This window comes from Zerene cesonia, chromosome 15 (assembly GCF_012273895.1).
Source record: "Zerene cesonia ecotype Mississippi chromosome 15, Zerene_cesonia_1.1, whole genome shotgun sequence".
NCBI lineage: Eukaryota > Metazoa > Arthropoda > Insecta > Lepidoptera > Pieridae > Zerene > Zerene cesonia.
In genome coordinates, this window is record NC_052116.1 from 672,321 (window position 1) to 691,913 (window position 19,593).

A 19,593-nucleotide genomic window follows, 5' to 3' on the forward strand; every position below is an offset into this window, starting at 1 on the left:
TTGGCGTCGTTAAAACAACCTGCAAAGGTATACGCAGATTAATTGAAATGCTCCAACTAATGAGTCTAGGTACGTACCTACGCCTTCGCTTCGTTAACATCGATTCTAGAAAACACCAGACGTTTCTGAAAGGGAAGCAAGCCATTGCCATGCAGCGTTGGATGAAAACGTAGATAGGTGTTTTGTGTGACGATAAGATAGTGTAAATTAGTATATTTCAACGGAATCCAATGCAATGACCGACGGATTTTCATTTTGACAATATAACAAAAAAGGCACTGAAAAAAAAATATTTACAATTTAAAACATGTTTAAGTCTCCAATAATTTAACTTTCCCTTTACCACTTTAAGAAAAACAGGAATTCAACCCATATCTGAAATTTTCCGACTCAATAAGTTTTAAAGACAGCCAGTATATAACAAAAAGGATCGCATGAGCTCGATCCCAATAGACATGGACAATATTCCGAGTACACAATAATCTGTATGCGCTGTAAACACGAACCAGCCCACCGCAAGATTCCGTAAACGTGCAGACATAAAGTCAACCAGTTCCATTGCATAAAAAGTACCAACAGACCGTCCAAAAGTCTGAGAAACCGCCTGATAACTGTTACTAACCGACCGCGAACAATCCGATATACACCTTAAATGTTTACGCTTACGTTTGATTTTCAATTATCTACCGGACTGTGCATCTAGATGGCAGGTCATAAGGCTCAAAGGACTTTGAACTCAATTGATTGCGCTTAAAGTTTGTTATGATCCGAGCCCATTATCGGATTTGATCGAAACGACACGGGCCGGCTTGAATTTCGTGTAAACATGACATTTGAAGAAGTCTATTGAAAAAAGGTTTTAGGAAGGCAAATACAATCTTCTTATTGTAAAGACCGACATTACCTCCGCTGGGGTTCGAACCCGACACCAAGGTATAACGTGATTCCTTTCAAATGGTCAGACAGTAACACAAATAAAAATGATTTTTTTTCTTCAAGTGTAAAGCACCTGGTGGGTCCTTGGCCTTATAGTGGGAAAATAAACATCGCATATATTTACGGAACCTTTGAGTTCGACTGCAACAATCTTCGTAATCGACGCTATACCATTGACGTAGTTTTATTTTTAAGTATGATAACGAAAATAATATTGCTCATTGCGTTATACTGGCATTTTCATATTCGATGTTTTGAACATAATTAAAGGGTGTTAATTAGACTATTGTAAATGTGAAATTAAACGTCCTTAAAAAACGCCCGTTTAATTATTGTACATAAATAATACAAAACAATATTATACTGCTTTTTAAGATTTTGAAATATGTTATCTAGCCGAAGAATCGAACAAATTTCACACACAATTTAAAAACAAAATTATCATGCTATATTAGGTTTTTACTCTGTTGTTGTGTGTATAGATAAGAGTTGTTTTACGCTATTCTTATCAGCTACAACATTACCCGACCCGCCAAAAGCTTAATAATAGCCTTATCTTTTATCATTATAGCGTTTATTATTATAATTCAGGTCAGCAGAAAATCTTCATTTGCTTATAATGATCGAAACTCATTTATCTCTAATCGGTTTTTCATAAAACCGTACAAAATTGTTAAATGATGCTTTATTTATTACCTTCATAACATTGAAATGCTTTATTAATGAGAAATTCTTAATGACACCGGTTCGCATCCCGCCTTGTCATCATATTTTTCCTATTCTTTAAAAATTTATGAAAATTATACTCACTAACATTTTATATGAAATCTTTTTACTGTATATACTTATGTATACAGACAATCAACGCTTCTTGCAGCATGTGCTGATAGATTATCATTTATTTCATATAGCTAGCTATATATATATACATTTTTTTTGTTTAATTTTTTTTTAATTTTATTACTTTATCCTTATTCCATCAATTCTTATATCGAATCGCGTTCACATATTTGCCAACTATAATAATAAAAAAATATAAATCAAATCTTTTATCATCCATTCCTATATACATCCATGAAAACCTTGTATGCCACTTCAATTCTGAAACTAAATACTTGCAACTGTGGACACTAGTCTTCTAAATTAGGCCGAGCCTGTATCTTGAACTGAAACCTTTGAACATTTCTATAAAAACAACAACAACAAATTATCTTTAAATTACATACCTTCAGTATACATATAAAAACATAGTATCAACATAATTTGGAATCACGGAAAAATCAACCATATCTAATGGAATGAACTATCAGTGCTTTATAGAAGGTTTAGATGCATACTACAAACGTGTTTTTACATCTGTTCGGCCAGCTGTCTTTGTATGCCTACCTTGCGGAATGCAACACCGTAACGCCACACGATAGCAACTAATCTAGGCTGTTAATTTAGTGCTAGCCGCTTTTTTGCGTGTATCAATTACACTTTTCACAGTATGTACGTACAATCTAGACTACGAACTGTGAGGCACTTGAAGTTTTTTTGTTATAAATATTCTACGTATAGTTAGTATAGGTAGTTTGAGACATGGAATTTATTTAGGTGCGTAGATAAATAAAAAGGTGAGATGTACTTTTACTAGAAGACTGTTGATGTTTTAAGTATAACCTAGGTTGCTTATATCTAGGAAAATGAATAAATCTCTATCATTTCATCCGAAAGTTTCCTTCTAGCCTTCATCTAGATTTAAGTAGTGTTACACACTTCGCATAAAATCAATAGAACACACACACCTTCAAAACCAGAACGGTCAATGACCCAGTTATAAAAATGCATTTTTTCTCAAACTCTCGACTCATCCATCCACGCACACAAACACACACTGCACCGAGAACCTTCCGAGCGAAAGTAACAAATTATTTAACCCACATAAATAGATCGGATCAGTCGTGTGTCACACCGTCTCCGCGGCGAATATATAATTAGAACGTCTTGCACTTTATTTATAGACCGCTGCGGTGTAAACAACGCCAGTCATTAGACAAGAATGTATCTAGGTATCCTTTGAAGCGCGATGTCGTAGGATGTGACAGGGCGATGACGTCACGGCGCCTAAAGGATGTAGGCAATGCGTCACTATAACAGGGAACTGTTTCAGGTGTGTCGGTGTGGGATTCGCAGTAATTCGTTGACGTTACACGTGTGCTAATGTCACTGGTATTTCTAGTGGCAGCAATTAATAAAATGCAGCTTTGATTTTGTCATTACAGGTCTTCTGTAGGTACCTACTTGTGCATTTAAATGTAATCAAAACTACCTATGGCCGAAATATTTTTTAACTAGAATAATTAATAACATATCGTGTCGCGTTCGCAATTTAAATAAAAAGTAGTATCATAAGCGATAACTTTCAAATGACCTTAATTATACCTTATTTTTTCGTGTGACACCAGTTTCATTATGTATTTTCAACAATCAAACAATTAAAGCCCAGTCAGTCGCTCCGGCATGGCGAAACACGCCTCATAGAATCGATCGAATTTATTCTATACTAAATTTTTCAAATATTCGCAAATGTCTATTTAACATAATTATTGAATACTAGCTGCGCCCCGCGGTTTCACCCGCGTAAGTCCGTATCCCGTAGGAATATCGGGATAAAATGTTGCCTATATGTTATTCCAGTTGTCCAGCTGTCTACATACCAAATTTCATTGCAATCGGTTCAGTAGTTTTTACGTGAAAGAGTAACAAACATCCATACATCCATACTTACAAAGTTTCGCCTTTATAATAGTAGTAGGATATACTAATGTAAGCTTAGGTTGAAGGCGTTGTTAAACAAACAGTTGCATATTAAAAGATATAATTGCACCAGCGTAATAAGTGGCCGCCGTGAAAACTGTGAAAAGAAGCTGTTGCAATTGCGGAAGCGCATGTATTCAGCATATAAGCCGCGAGATAACGATAACGGCTCGTGCCGTGCGAAAGTGTAATTTCAGATAGAATATATTATACGTAATGATAATCAATCAGCCAGCTCATCCCGATGATACACCCGCATCCGAGCACGCTTTGTTGCAATTTCCGACGCTATCGAAACTCAAAGTGGAAACAGCTTAATGATTTTCGTAAAAAAAAAAAACTAACGCAGTCTGCAAATGGGAAGCGGATTCTGATAAGTATATTAGAAACGTTTTGATACTAGACGCTCGCCCCCCGGCTTCGCCCGGATATCAAGATTCCAGTTTTATCCCACGGGAATATTTGACAAAAAGTATCCTATCACCCAAGCCAGCTCATACCCTTTCTGTATACAAAATTACAACAAAATCTGTTGAGTATTATTAGCGTGATCGACGGACAAACATCCAACCAAACAAATTTTCACATTTATAATAAATATATTAGTGTGATATTAAGTAAGTTAATACACATATTACGAAAACTGCCTTTAATTGAATACGCAAATTAAATTGAGCAATTAACGCAGCTAAATAAATCAAAACACGCCACCTCAGCGATTACGATTAAAAAATATAGCTTTTCTATATCACCATACACGAAACAACTTCCATAATAATTTAAATCTAGAACTAGACCAAATTTAAATGCGACACCGACACGGGATGCACCAGTATTCAAATCTATACTAATATTATAAAGCTGAAGAGTTTGTTTGAACGCGCTAATGTCAGGAACTACTGGTCCTGGTTTTGAAAAATTCTTTCGGTTTTAGATAGCCCATTCATTGAGGAAGGCTTTAGGCTATTTATGTACCACGGGCGAAGCCGGGGCGGACCGCTAGTATAAAAAATAAATAATCTAAATCGGTTTACCCAGTAGAAAGTTCAGAGGTAACAGAGCCAAAACAAACATAATTCAGTCGAATTTATTACCAACCATTTTTTAAAAAGTCATTTCAACAAATCTCCACAACAAATCACGCCCAAAACGTAAACTAGATGACAGATCGCCGAGATGGCGGTGAGATTTTCCTCGTCGAAATAATTAATAATAATCAGCAAACAATCCCACATCTCTGACCAAAACCGTATGAATGGACGGAAGACGGACCATAAATAACACAATCGCTGCTATAACAACACAGTACTACCGTCACAAACATCGAGCGAAATATGGTCGTTGTGTCATATATAACCATGTGTCGCAGTTAGATTGTAGAAATCGTCATATTATAAACCAGCTCGCAAGATTGTAAAATGTCGAAATAATCCTATCCTACTAATACTATAAATGCGATAGTTAGTGAGGACGGATGTGTGTGTGACGGATGACGGATGAAGCAAGTTCGAAAAACCACAACTCATAGTACCTACTATTAATAACGTCAAAATTTTGGTATCCTATAAAATACCTAGGTATAGTAAAAGGCCCTTTGTGACAAGGTGCTTTTCGTCTGTTGAACAAGGGGTGTGCGTATGCGTGTGCGTGTGCGTGTGAGTGTGAGTGTGAGTGTGCGTATGCGTGTGAGTGTGCGTGTGCGTGTGCGTGTGCGTGTGCGTGTGCGTGTGCGTGTGCGTGTGCGTGTGCGTGTGTGTGTGTGTGTGTGTTAGTGTCTGATCGTTATTCAAAACATCTTCGTCGTTTATTGGCGGTGTTTTTAACCTAGACTCCTTCAAACATATTGACGGCCCCCTTCACGATATTACATCCCCATATCTGTAATTCAACAGGATGCCTCAATATCGAAAGATCTCGAATACTGCCGATAAATCCTGAGTTATTACATGTGTACTCCGTGTAATAGTCACCATGATAATAAGCCAACATCGCCAATATTGACATCATCGCACAGTACCTAACTGACTGGATCCGTAACACAGTGACTCATTTATACTTTACTAGCAAACCCGGCGAACTCCGTTTCGCCACCAGATGGCTTCGTTTTTCCCGCTTTTCTGTTGAAATTTTTCCGGAATTTTCTTTGCTATAAACCTCACGGTGCCCGAGACCTTTCCAACGAATGCAAAACCGTGGAAATCGGTTCGTGCGTTCTGGAGTTATAGCGTCAGGAAGGAAAACCCGACTTATTTTTATATTTATACTTTATATAGCATTCTACAATAGTCCTTGAGGTGCGTTTAATCATGATACTTGGCAGTTTCGTACCTATATACGCTTTAATAAGAACACTTCCCTTTTATAAGTAAATAGCATTTGCCGGCGGCAACGCACGCGTTACATTCGGTATAGATTAATAAATGTTATTATACATATAAACCCTCCTCTTGAATCACTATCTATCTATTAAAAAAACCACATCAAACTCTGTTTAAAGATTTCGGCATACATTGGAACCGTGAAAGCGACTGTTTTATACTATGTAGTGAAATCTAAGGAATATTCATATCTTTTGAGTAAAAAAGTGGCGACATCTCAACGATATAATAAACCCGCTCTCTCATAAAATACTTGGAAAGCGATTTTTCCTAAAAAAAAAAATATGTCATAGGTACAGTGTATTCTCAAAGCTGCTTCGAGTATATATAAAACGGGACAGATAACTCAGACAGTATTTAAATAGCGATACGATCCTACATGCGCCTAATGTCCTTTAACATCCAAACATTTGGCCGTCCGCCATACGGAGTCAACAACGGTTAGACTACTTATAATATGTAAAGCTTACATTTTACGTAAAACTAGCGCTTCGCCCCGGCTTCACCCTTCTTTTCTGTCTATAAGAACCTTCCACGTGTTTTAACAAAAACGGTAAATAAGAATAGCCGAATCGGTCGAGCCGTTCTCGAGTTTTACGCAACACATTTGGCGATTCATTTTTATTTATATATATCACTACATAGTATAAAACACGTCCCTATGTATGCTTAAATCTTTACAATCACGCAACGGCTTTTGATGGGGTTTTTTTTAATAGATAGATTGGTTGAAGAGAAATGTATAATAACATCCATTAAACTACTCCGAATCAACGTGTGCGAAACCGCTGGCAAAAGCTAGTTTATTATAAAATAACTATCTGCACTATTATATATCATCAACAAGATGTGCCTACGATAATACACTACGTAGATACTAACCCAACAAGAAAATAATCAAAAAATAAATGCCACAAGATCAACTTGCCCTCAAGCCAGACGGACAACTAACTAGAACCTAACCCACCTACGAAATTTCCCGTTTCCCAAACCGTGTTATTTCTCGTCAACCCGAACAGATGTCGCGTCACCGGTCACAGTGCCGAATACACGGCGGCCTAGATGGCAAAATGCGGCACACCGTTGCACCAACAGCTACGAGACAATGACGAAGTGTCTGTCGAGAGTCGAGACCGGGCGAGATGAACCGCCAGCCGCCAGCCGCCGCAACGCGAACCGTCCTAAAAATATGCACCCAGCACATCACATCGGCGTTACAGGTTGTTTTACGATTGAATTAGAAAACACTTCGCACACTGTTGAAGGTGTGAAGCTTTGCGATTCGTATTCGTCGTCATTCACTGGCAGATATTCAATGTGATAAGGTATATAATATATGTTTATTCGTCTTACTCCTCTACTCCCAAAGGTAACTATGGGATTAACCGGAAAAACTCATTGGCTCATTTGCGCGGGTGAAGCCGCGGGACGCAACTAGTTTAGAATATTAATTATATTAATAGTAACAATGATGGCCAAAAGTCAAACAAACAGTATATTTATTTTGATAGCGGATAAAATATTTTGTGAATTTTAAAATTAATAATTATTTTTCTTTTGTGACCTGTCTTACGTCTGTATCATTAAAATTATAGTGTTTATCGGCAACGAAATACCTTAACGATAATCCTACTATCCTACTTATAATCCTACTATCCTACCAATATTTTAAATGCGAAAGTTTGTAAGGACGTGTGTGTTAGTTGCTCTTTCACGCAAAAACTACTGAACCGATTGCCATGAAATTTGGTACGTAGACAGCTGGACAACTATATTAACATATAGACAACTTTTTATCCCGATATTCCTACGGGATACGGACTTAAGCGAGTGAAACCGCGGGACGCAGCTAGTTTAATACAAAAAAATGCATTATAAATCCGCTAAAAATATATCAAAATTCAGAGTGTTTAATATTCGCAAAATGTTTATAACACGAAGGACGAACGTGTGAATTGATAAAATCTTATAAACAAACTAGTTTATGAGATTATATCTTCAGATCTACATTTAATTAATTTTGTTTCCACAAACACTAAATGCATTATCATAATGTAATCTTATTGATACAAGTGTATGTATTATATTATTTTCTCGTAACAATATTCAAAAGCAGCATTGCATCCAAGAATGACAATTTAAAAGCGAGCATTAAAACAGTTATTACACAATTTGTTTTTAATCTATTGTGAAATCCACCTATTTTATAAAACGGTTACACCTATGGCTATATACTTCAAACTAAACAATCATACAAATACACAAATACCACACCGGCGCCGGCGCACCGCACGCAGTCGCAGGCGCGCTGTTTGCGGGGCGTCGCTCGCGCAACACGCGTCACCGACGTGTCACCTTATCATCTAGTTTCACGTGCATGCGTACGGTTAGTGATAAGAGACGTTGTTTTCGCAAGTCTAGACGCGCCCGCCATTGAACGCCGTGTATCCGGTTCGAATTGTATAATAAATTATTTTTAAAGTAGGTATCTATCTACCTACTGAAAATCGATTCTCGAGTTTTAATTAGTATTGTCTAATTGGTATACATGCTTGTTTATGAGTCTGTTGCAATATACGAGCGTATTTTACGTAGAAATTAGTTTGCTTTTTGAATAAAAATTATTTTCGCAATTAGAATAATTCCACGCTACGATTATACATTGAACACTTCATTCATTGATTAGGTGAAAGTGACCAAGGACCTACACCAAAGGTCCATTCTTTAAAAACACCAAGAAAGGGAGCTACTTCTGCTGCCCGATTAAAAATCAACAGCTATAAGATCCACAAACACACCGTATGTCTATTTCCCACACGTGACGTCACCGCCCCACTCTATCGCCCCGTACGTTTCCACACAAACGAAGGCACGAGCACTGTCGCCGCGTGCGTAAACAACGCAGCGGCGTGTAAGCCTTACAGTTTATAGTTTAAATGCGGCACATTATCGGCGATACGGCCTTTATTATAACCAATACGCTGTCGAGTAGATCGTTATTGATCGCAACTGGTCACAACAGTCGGTATGTATAGGCGTTTCCATAGAATTGTGACGAGCACATTTCTATAAGCACGACGAAGGTCGGGATAAACACGTCTTAAATTTTATTGAGGACCGCCATTAGCTCATTGGGCAAAGAGTCGCTTCGATAGGGATCCTTTTGTATGTGATAATATTGGCCGAAAATTACTCACAATAATAGCACAAGATATATTATAGCACGCGGTAATATGAACCGAAGGAAAAACCATGTCTCAACTATGGGTTGCACGATAGCACACACAAACACATTATTAGGAATTAATGAATAGACCAGATTTTGTCCAGCAGTAAGCAGCAGCCTAGGGAAAAACTCGTAATTTCAACAGTCATCCAAATAAACTAAAACAATAGAAGGCTTAAATTAACGTTACAGTGAAAGTCTATGATTCACCTCGATGCTATGCCTCCACCGTTACTGGCGCAAGACGTTTCCAAGTAAATTCAACGATAAACGCATATAACTTTTGAATATAAAGCGATCGATTTACATTAATGTTGGTTCATCTGTTTTATCGACGACTGGCGCTCCGCCCCGACATCGTCCAGGGTACACATATAGCCTATGGCACGCAGGCATCACGTACATATCAATCAATGAAAGAATTTTTGGAATTGGTCCAGTAGTTTCTGAGATAAGCGCGTTCAGACAAACAACTCCTTCAGTTTTATATTATTAGTACATATGTTTACAAATAAGTGAGTCTTAGTCATGCCCACGAGCAAGTTTTAATACGATTTTATTTACACTAATATTATAAAGAGGAAATTTTTGTATGTTAGTACCGTTTTCAGGCAAAAACCACTTGACCGATTTCAAAAATTCTTTCACCATTAGAAAGCTACAACTTCACGGAGTGGCATAGGCTATACATGTGCCACGGGCATAGTCGGGGCGAACAGCTAGTGTATTATAAAATGAAAAGGTGATCTATGAATGCACAGCCTAAACTACTGGACCGTTCGTGCTCGATGTAGGTATCTGCTCAGGAAGGTAGGTAGGTTTGGTAAATTGGGATAAATTGGAAAATGAAAGTTTGTAGCGAAAATATGTCGTGACCACGCGGGCGAAGATGCGGGCAACAGTACGATAATATTCATACGGTCAATAAACTTACAATATGTGTATGTAATCAAAAATACACATTTTTAATTACATACACATATTGTATTTTTGACAATAGGAGGATCATAGGAGGCCTGTGTCCCAGCAGTGGGAACATATATTATGGGCTGATGATGATGATGATTGTATTTTTGTCCGGCCATGGTCTTTACATACATCGATAGGTACTGTGTCTAGTAGATAAGTCCTGTTATAATTTTCTAACAACAAATAGATACAGAACAAAAAGAACAACGTGACCGAAACAACGCGCTTCAACTAGTCACATCTATAAATAGACAACGATCGGTCGCAGTCTTACGAGATATCCGCGTAATAACCGATCCGCGTACACGCAGCTAGCTATCTAGCTAGCTATACGCGTTTACGTTCTATGTGAATGGGCAGTTTATGATGGCCGCAGATGAGATCATCATTCATCATCAGAGGAAAGTGCAAGGGGTAAACGGTAACGGATGGTAACTAAGAAGGCGCATGATTCGTGGTGTGCTCTGTTTTATCCAATCAATTGTTCATCCTATGATTACTCATACGCTATGCTACATACAGTAGAAATGACAAAAGAGTAAGTTAAGATACATCTAACAATAGATATTGATTATTTTGGGGAAATCTTGCATAGATACCCACGACCCCCTGGGAAGAGGCCGCGGGTTATGTCGGATTCCTACCGACTAAAACCCCACTGTGTTCTATCAAGCCGCATTGATGAAAGGGCCATGGGCACTTGTTGGATTCGTCCGCGACCCCTTGACCTATACGCCTGGTGGTCATCTATTTTACAACCTTTAAAAAATAATCATCAGTGGCACAGGTGACAAATGGTTGTCAAAATGTGATCTAAAACCAACCGAAAGAGCCCAAGAGTCCTCGGCTATAGCGCCCGATACAACCGTGCACCTAGTGCCGATCGCCAATATAGGCTTGTCGCACAACCGTAAGCACGTGAGCCCGTAATATGTCGTACAAGGCCGGTGCACACACGACGCGTGTTGTGTGCACGTACCAACTACCGTGGTGCGCGTGTACCACAAAAACTGGGCACAGCCTTATGCCTGCAGCGTTGTGACGCTGATAAGACTGTGAGGCAAGTTATGCTATAGGGACTGATATTAAAGGGTGGATTTTTTTGTTTCATCGTTCGTGCCAAATAAGTTCCGAAACGAATGAACCTGTTTTGAAAATCCGTTCACCTACAAAGCTAAAGCTTAGTTAGATAGGCTACTTGTTTTTTTCAGTTCGACCCGGGCAGAGTTGGGGAGAGCGGCTAGTGAGAAATAACTTTGAGTACTCGTAAGTCTAGATCTAACTTTACCTAATGTAATAATAAATGCGAATGTGACATAATTAAGTTGGTTTGTTAATAAATGCGAATGTGATATAATTAAGTTGGCTTGTATGTTTTGACGACTGGTGCTTCAACAATCGATAAAATTTTCAGGGCAAGCTACGGATCAGGTGGGGTACCTAAATTTAGCACTATAAAGCCTTTTTTCACATAATTGATGTAAAACTACCAAGTATACACATAGTATAATCATCATAGCTGAACATAGCTTTATTTTTCAACGAAGAAAACTAAAATTAATACATCGAATGGAAATGCATTACAGTGATACAGCAATGTGTAGGCATTCCTGCGATTCTGCGCTCAACAGCGCCCGATGTGTGGACGCGTCGATAAATTGCATTCGGAGCCGGGTTCCGATGCTCCAAGGTCCAATGTTGCTTCATTCGAACGAATACTTATAATACTGTCAAATTGAGACTTGTAAATTAAAAAAATACTAGCTGTGACCCGCGGTTGAAACCGCGTAAGCGTGCTGCGTAACCGTATCCCGTAGGAATATTGGTATAAAAAGTGCCTATGTGTTATTTCAGTTGTCCAGCTATCTTCGAAGCAAAATAGTATTATTATTCACCAATAGATGTCAGGAAAAAAAAAACACGAATAAAACACGAATATGACATTATTTCAGTTGTCCAGCTATCTACGAAGCAAAATAGTATTATTATTCACCAATAGATGTCAGGAAAAAAAAAACACGAATAAAACACGAATATGACATTTTCTAAAAAAAATTCCTAGCTAGATCGATTTATCGCCCTCGAAAACCCCTATATACTAAATTTCATGAAAATCGTTGGAGCCGATTCCGAGATCCCAATTATATATATATATATATATATATATATATATATACAAGAATTGCTCGTTTAAAGGTATAAGATATATGTTGATACCTGGATATTAACCATGTTATAATATATGCGTTTGTAGTAATTTTGCGTGAAAATGCGCTGTTAAAACTCTAATAAACTGATGGAACGTCGAAAATCAAATCTAACCTGACCATTTATAGAAACTTGGAAAATGTGACTAGACGAGAGAGAACAAGCCCAACGATCTTCAAACAGCATTGATAACAACAAGGTGATAACTAGGTCTCGTGTGTTGTACGTTTGGTGTATTGCTTGTTAGGTACTTGCTAATAACACAAAAAAACAAAATAGACACGATTTATTATCGAATCAACTTATTGCGTATGCTGCGTATGCTCTTATACGGAATACGCGTTAGGAAATAAACGTACAAAAGTTTCATACAAGCCTGCAAAAAAATGTTTTCTCCCCCTCTCTCTCTCTCTCCCTAATATTATCTATTGTTGTTTCTTTTCCTCTCGTCATTGTAATTCCTCCTATATTCCAATAAGATACATTTGCTTCAGTGTACCGGACATCCTACGCGGCAATTTAGCACGTGGGAAAGAGAACCGAGCGTCGCCCGTGTAAACATTACTGCTTAGTATCTGGTGTTCTTGTTCTTGGCTCTTTATACTACACTCTGATGTCAGTGAGTTGAGTTTTTGTTAAGAGAACTTTCGGGGTTCCTTTACACTCAGTGAACTGAGTTCAGATCGAGTAAGAGGAAAATGTATAGTGGATATATCGATATAACCTGTTATTATTGAAATGTTTGTGACTATCTCAATGCCCAAGTGCCAATTAAATTAATAAACACAGAATATAATATAAATCCTTTTTAACGAAAGAAAAATCGACTGAAACAAATCATAAATAAATACCAATTGGTACGTAAAATGTAGTAAAAACAATAGTTCAAGAACAAATTTAATGATTAAATTTTTTTTGTAAAATCACTATGACAAGTGAATGACTAAGACGCTATTAACCATACGTCACTTGTCAAATATACAAAACTAGAAGGTATGCTAGAACACACTATTTCCCAAGTGTTTAAGCTTTCTGACTTATTCGTCAAAATAACAAACTGTGCAAGCCAACCAGAGATAACTTGAAAATCAATCACTCAGCCTAGCTCAGCGTTAACAACCGGTTCACACACGGGGGTGACGACGGCGCGCCGGTAAAAATATCGTGAGTCAATTGTTTACATGTCAACGATAAACTCCAGGCCACGATACTTGGCTGTTACCAGGCGAGTAGCGGCTGTCACGGCTCAATTGATGAGATCGCCTCATTGGAACCTTGATATGTGGGGATGTCTACAATTAAACACAGATGGCCTAGATTTGAATAACATTACCATACGGTCTAAGATAGTTTTTTCTATAATATTTATTGAAGGTCATATTGAAACACGGCTCAATTACATATGTATTGAGATTAAATTATTATAGTAAGGGAAAAAGGAAAAAAAATTCAAAAATAACTGATCACCAAGATATAATATTTGCCTACACGAAAAGAACTACACGTACATTTCACAAAGGTAACATTTATTACGTCCTTACTATAGCAGCCCGAGATTCACCAGGAACTAATGAATGGCTGAATCACCAGTTGCATCACCAATTCAACAAATATCTTGAACATCTGAGTCTCTAACAGATGTCTGTCGCATCTGAAATTGGCTGCGTTATAGTGTGAACGTATCCATGTGTTGTAAAAGCATGCTAACCTCTCATCGGATATTACATTCGAAGCGGGTATCTATACGTATGGCACGGACAAAATAGAGGACAAATAGAAGAAACAAATACGAGGACATGTTTCCATTGCAGTTTAAATAATGACAGGATTGGAATCGTATAATTCGCAGGACGATTTTAGATAAGGTTATAGGATTAGTATTTAAAACTCTATAGAGCATCGACTAGACAGTATGAAAATTTCGCTTTCTATAGCTATATAATATACAATACTAGCTTCAATCAATCACAGACAATCCCCGCACAGTTCCCGTTCCTGTGGGATTTCCGGATTACCACTATCTCAAGTCCTTTCTCAGGTCCCAAACTATTTTGTTCCGCTAAACTTCATCTAAATCGGTTCAGAGGTTAAGACGTGAAGAAGAGATGTACAGACAGAGTTACTCTCGCATTTATAATATCGAGTAGGAATGCAAGGAAAAATAAACCATAACTTCAATTGTATAAATATTATCAAACTGCAAACAGAAACCGCATCCCATCTTCCAAATCCCATAGTGTACAAACAACACGAAGGCGACGCATTGTCGCATCACACACTATTTTTCCACAAACTACTCGTGCAAACAAAAATAAAGCATATTCTAATAGGAATAAGACTGTTTTTTTATTAGACACTTGCTTTACATAACCTTGTATTCAGAATGGCTAGACCAATAGTTGAACGACCCAGAATGATAACACTATCAGATTTTGATGTAATTATACATATAGTTTTAAATAATACTTTGAGGAAAATTGTGTTAATGTTACATATAGATTAGGTTATTATATGCAAAAAAGGTCTATTAGTGTTCAAATTGGAGTAAAACATTTAATATATTAAGCCATACAAACTGTACATATAAATATTACATTATAAACCAATAAATTATCAACATTCTCAGTACATAACTCACTAAATCAAGGATCATTAAAATAGGTCCAACCATTCCTGATTAACATATAATTTATCTAACCTCAATGCTGAGGAAAAGGATATCGCCAACAATACGTCAATCCAAATAACCAGTATTCATGAATAAATACATATACATAACTAAAATTAATTAGTTACTCATGATACAAGATAAATAGTTAGTTTATAATTCCACAATATAATTTAACATGTATTATATAAAGCCATATAATATGTGATATTCTTCAAGCAATGGCCGTTCCTTACACAAATATTCATCCCATATTTTAACCCGGTAAGGTATGTTGTCATAATGTCAAATAAACTTAATCTTTGTATTTGGGACTCGCCAATTATAGAATTTATAATCAAGTAAGTTTATAAGGGTTCAATATAAATATTAAACTGGGAAGTATAGCAATAATTTACATACTATAAAACATTACAAAAGCGATGAGTCAGCAGTTACTATTCCTTTTCATATGTATGGTAAAACATATGAATACAGTTTTAATAACTATGTATATCATATAATCATATCACAAAAGAAATCAATAATAATAAAAACAAATCAATATGCGCAGAGATAATATAAAAACATGATAAAAAACGCCAAGTCATCACAACTGAAATATACATATATTACAAATGCACAAACACACCCATTTATTCCATAATACACACCACTCACACTATTGCAGATGTATTGCATCATTTGGTCCAACTCAGAACAACATATATACATGTATAGAATTTTGAACAATCAATGATTACATTTATCTTAGAAATAATAAGACCATTTGAACTTTGATAATAATTATTTACATTAGAGTGGCTCAGTGGTTAGGACTTCAGACAACAATCGAAAAGTCAGGCAATCAGAACCAGGTGAACGAATGAGAATAATACAATTATTATCCTTGAGGCATACTTTTATAACTCCAACTGTATCATAATATTCCATTCACTAACATCTAATATCTTTTAGTCAAAAGCAAAAATAAAACAGCGGCTGTATAAATCTAGAATGTAAATTCTACAATGCAAAAATAAAGGTAAAGATAAAATTAGTTCCCAATTAGTAAAGGTATTTTATATAGATTCTGTCAACAATGTAATCTAATTGTGTTATAATACATTCAACTACTTCTTTGACCTGGATAGCAAATCAATTCATAGAATAGCAATAAAATAGCCTACGATGAAACAGTTTTACATAATAAAGTGATTGACATCTTTCGCTACTGTACCCAAACATTTATTCAGGAACTCGTTAGGCAGTTATGAAAAACCCTACCCTTGTTACACGCTTTTTATTAGCTTCACCTGTTTGTTTGTTTGTAACCGACTTCTTTGGGCGCGATTTTGACCCACTTTAAACGGCCAGATTTTGTTCAAACTTTATAGATTTATTGAGGACCGATGACTATACACTAATTTGATAAAATTATTCCAGTTTTCAATTTGCAAAATATGATTTTTGTCAAAGTGTGTTCTTTAGTTTTTTTAAACTATAATATTTTATTATTTTCTGTCTCCTAGTGTTAGCAAAAGCGATTAAATGTTTATATCAAATTATTTGTCACTCATCGAGCATATGCAAACCACTCGCATGATTTTAAATGAAGGAATATTTATAAATATTTGAACCAATATCTAGAAACATTTTTAAAAGCGTCTCATACATTTTCTCAATATTGCAGGCAGACGTTTAAGTATTCATGCTTTGCAACAAAAAGTAGCATAATTAAATGGTTGTAATTATCATGCATTCAATTGATGATGTTGATTAGAACCGTTAGATAAAATTAAATAACATTCTTCACATAATTGTTTGTTATTATTAGAGACAAATATTTTTTGACACAGATAAGAAATTTATACATATTTTTATAAACATCATCTCCGCCATGAAAATAACTGATAAAATCTAACTCTGCTTATGACAATGAATTGAACAATAAATGAATTAACCATACATTTGACATTTTATTTAAACAAATGCACTTGTGTAAACATAACGAAAAAAAAAACGTCAGGTGGGTACATAAACAAAACACATTGTTTACAAACAATGCTAATAAATAATGCGTAATCGCGACCTCTGCCTTATCTGAAGTGTACTGACCTTTTTGGCAGCAACATCGCGGCCGCTCCCTTGCGTTGAAACACCCCGTCCACGAGCACGCCATTCTTGCTGTTGCACGTCAAGTAAAACTCGGGGTGGTCGTAAAACAGTTCCAGGTGACGGCGAGATATAAAACTCGAATGTCCCATATTCACATCGACCTGCCCCCGACTAGAGTTCCGGCCGATAACCACTTTCTTCTGGCGTATGAGATACTCGAAGTCGCGACCATCTAGACGAGCGATCGCTATCGGAGCCGGCTCCTGCGCCCACTGCACCTTCGACGGCGAAGGCGGCGACTTGAGGGAGAGGAGTGCCCATGCATCACTCTCGGAGCTCCGCGATATCTGAGTCTGAGCCATGACAGGCGTGCGTCCTATATCACCAACGTCCACACGCGGGGCGCGAACCCTCACCGCGATAGCACATCACAGAATTCACAGACCCGAAACTGCCGTACCGCGACCCGGATATCCGGAACCTGCCGAATCCGTGTTCTGTCTACTATTTGAGGTTACTGAAGGGACGCACATGCGCAAAGTTTCCAGTTGTGCGGTAAACAAGAATTATATAAATCACACCACCACGTGATAAAACTGTATACATATATCTAGTCCGGAAGCATGGATCGATATTACACTGTATCGCGGAATAGTCTTGCACCGAAATATTATCGATTCGTTTATTGCACAACTAAATTTTTGCAATATGACCGAAATTAGACACTAAAGTAAACACGAGGCAAGAACAAAAATAACCAAAAACGTCAATTCGCCATACGCAGTTTACAAGTTTAGAGCGCCATCTATTCCCAATAAACAAGCGATTTTTTAGCGTTTCGTTACACGTAAAGTTGCTGTATACATAAAATGAAATGTTTCATAGACTATTAAATTAATCTGCTTTTGTATATTTGTGTGACTTTTAAATTATTTGACTGTCATATGTCTTATTGCAATAAGTATTTTTTTAATACGCATTTTAATCCAAATTAGCCATTTGTCCATTTTCCCCAGGATGACCGGGGGTAAAAAAGATAAGATATCTACGCTATGCATAAACCTTCATGATCTATCATGCTTTAAATTTAAAGACGGTTCAGTTCCTAGCTTTTGACTTCGGTGAATGGTAAAAAAACAATAATCAAATCTTTCACCCTTACGTGGTTGTGTATTGGGTGGACATTTTTCATTATCTATTTACCTTTGAACAAAAGACCTACCTATTTAATTTTGTTGATCTCTTGATCGGAATTTATAAATTACATTGTATATTATTTCCGTAGCGTACATTCCTACTTTATAATTCCTTTGCTTCCCTCTAGACTTTAATACGAGCTGTCAGCTGTCATTACCAGATTGTCATCATTCCATCCGTCAGGCGTCAACGTAATTTCATTTCATCGAAGATAATATGTCCGGTTTGTTTATATTTAATCATTTATTTACATATTTCTATTAAGATAATCAAACCCTTTGTGCTGTACAAAATAGCAAGCGTGTATTAAAAAAATAACATAAACTATAGTGAACCTTTCATCTTGGAGTATCCCCAGTATAAAGCTGGTAATATTATTATAATTTATCGATATAAATCCATAAATTACATAGACTTTGTATGCTTACTATGTTAATCATCTCCTCTCATCATATTTTGTATATATATTTTCATCATACTTTAATATTTGTTATATTACAAAAATGTAACTGAATTGTAGTGAAGGTAATAAATTTTCAGGTAACAGTTAATAATTTTCTAATACTACAATACATACCTATTTTAAATATTCATTAGAGTAGATTCCTTACATAAAACCTTAATATTGAAAATGATGTCACAAACATAAAATTAATTTAAAATGAAACACATTTTGTGAGAACATAAGTAATAAGCATATATAGAAGCATTTCATACACATTCTGCTTATAAATTTTTATTAATGAGTTAGTTAGTGATCAGTTTTTGGAGTATTTGTTATCCTTCATGTGTGATTGATTTTAGGACTACATAGTCTTTTTATGCATTTGATAAAGTAAAAATATCAAATATCACATGATATTTATAATCAGGGGTAGCTTAACCTATAGTGCAGGTTGTGCATAGCAGATGGGAGCTGCCGTTTCAGGCTGTTACAATGTATTAAAAATGTAATATTTAATTATTTAAGATAATGTTTCAATATACTTTATTTAGTGACTTGCAAATATTATCATTGGTAAAGATTTGAAATTATGGGTTAATGTTATGTAGGTAAATAATAATCTATCACTGCAAGATAGACACAACTATCAAATGACGACACTAAATTGGAT

General features: G+C 36.3%; 2 protein-coding genes across 3 annotated transcripts in view; one reads left to right on the plus strand and one right to left on the minus strand.

The window, feature by feature from the left end:
* Window positions 1-18,081, minus strand: part of LOC119832219 (forkhead box protein K1-like) — a 50,592-nt gene extending 32,511 nt beyond the window's left edge. The window contains exon 1 of the mRNA XM_038355859.1: window positions 17,282-18,081. Within this exon, the coding sequence (XP_038211787.1) occupies window positions 17,282-17,643 (362 nt within the window). The 5' untranslated portion in view covers window positions 17,644-18,081. The remainder of the gene's footprint in view (window positions 1-17,281) is intronic.
* A 513-nt stretch (window positions 18,082-18,594) lies between these two features.
* LOC119832220 (GSK3B-interacting protein-like) overlaps window positions 18,595-19,593 on the plus strand; it is a 4,759-nt gene continuing 3,760 nt past the window's right edge. The window contains exon 1 of one of the 2 annotated variants that reach the window (XM_038355860.1): window positions 18,595-18,701. In XM_038355860.1, the coding sequence (XP_038211788.1) occupies window positions 18,695-18,701 (7 nt within the window). In that variant the 5' untranslated portion in view covers window positions 18,595-18,694. The other variant, XM_038355861.1, reaches the window with a different exon arrangement.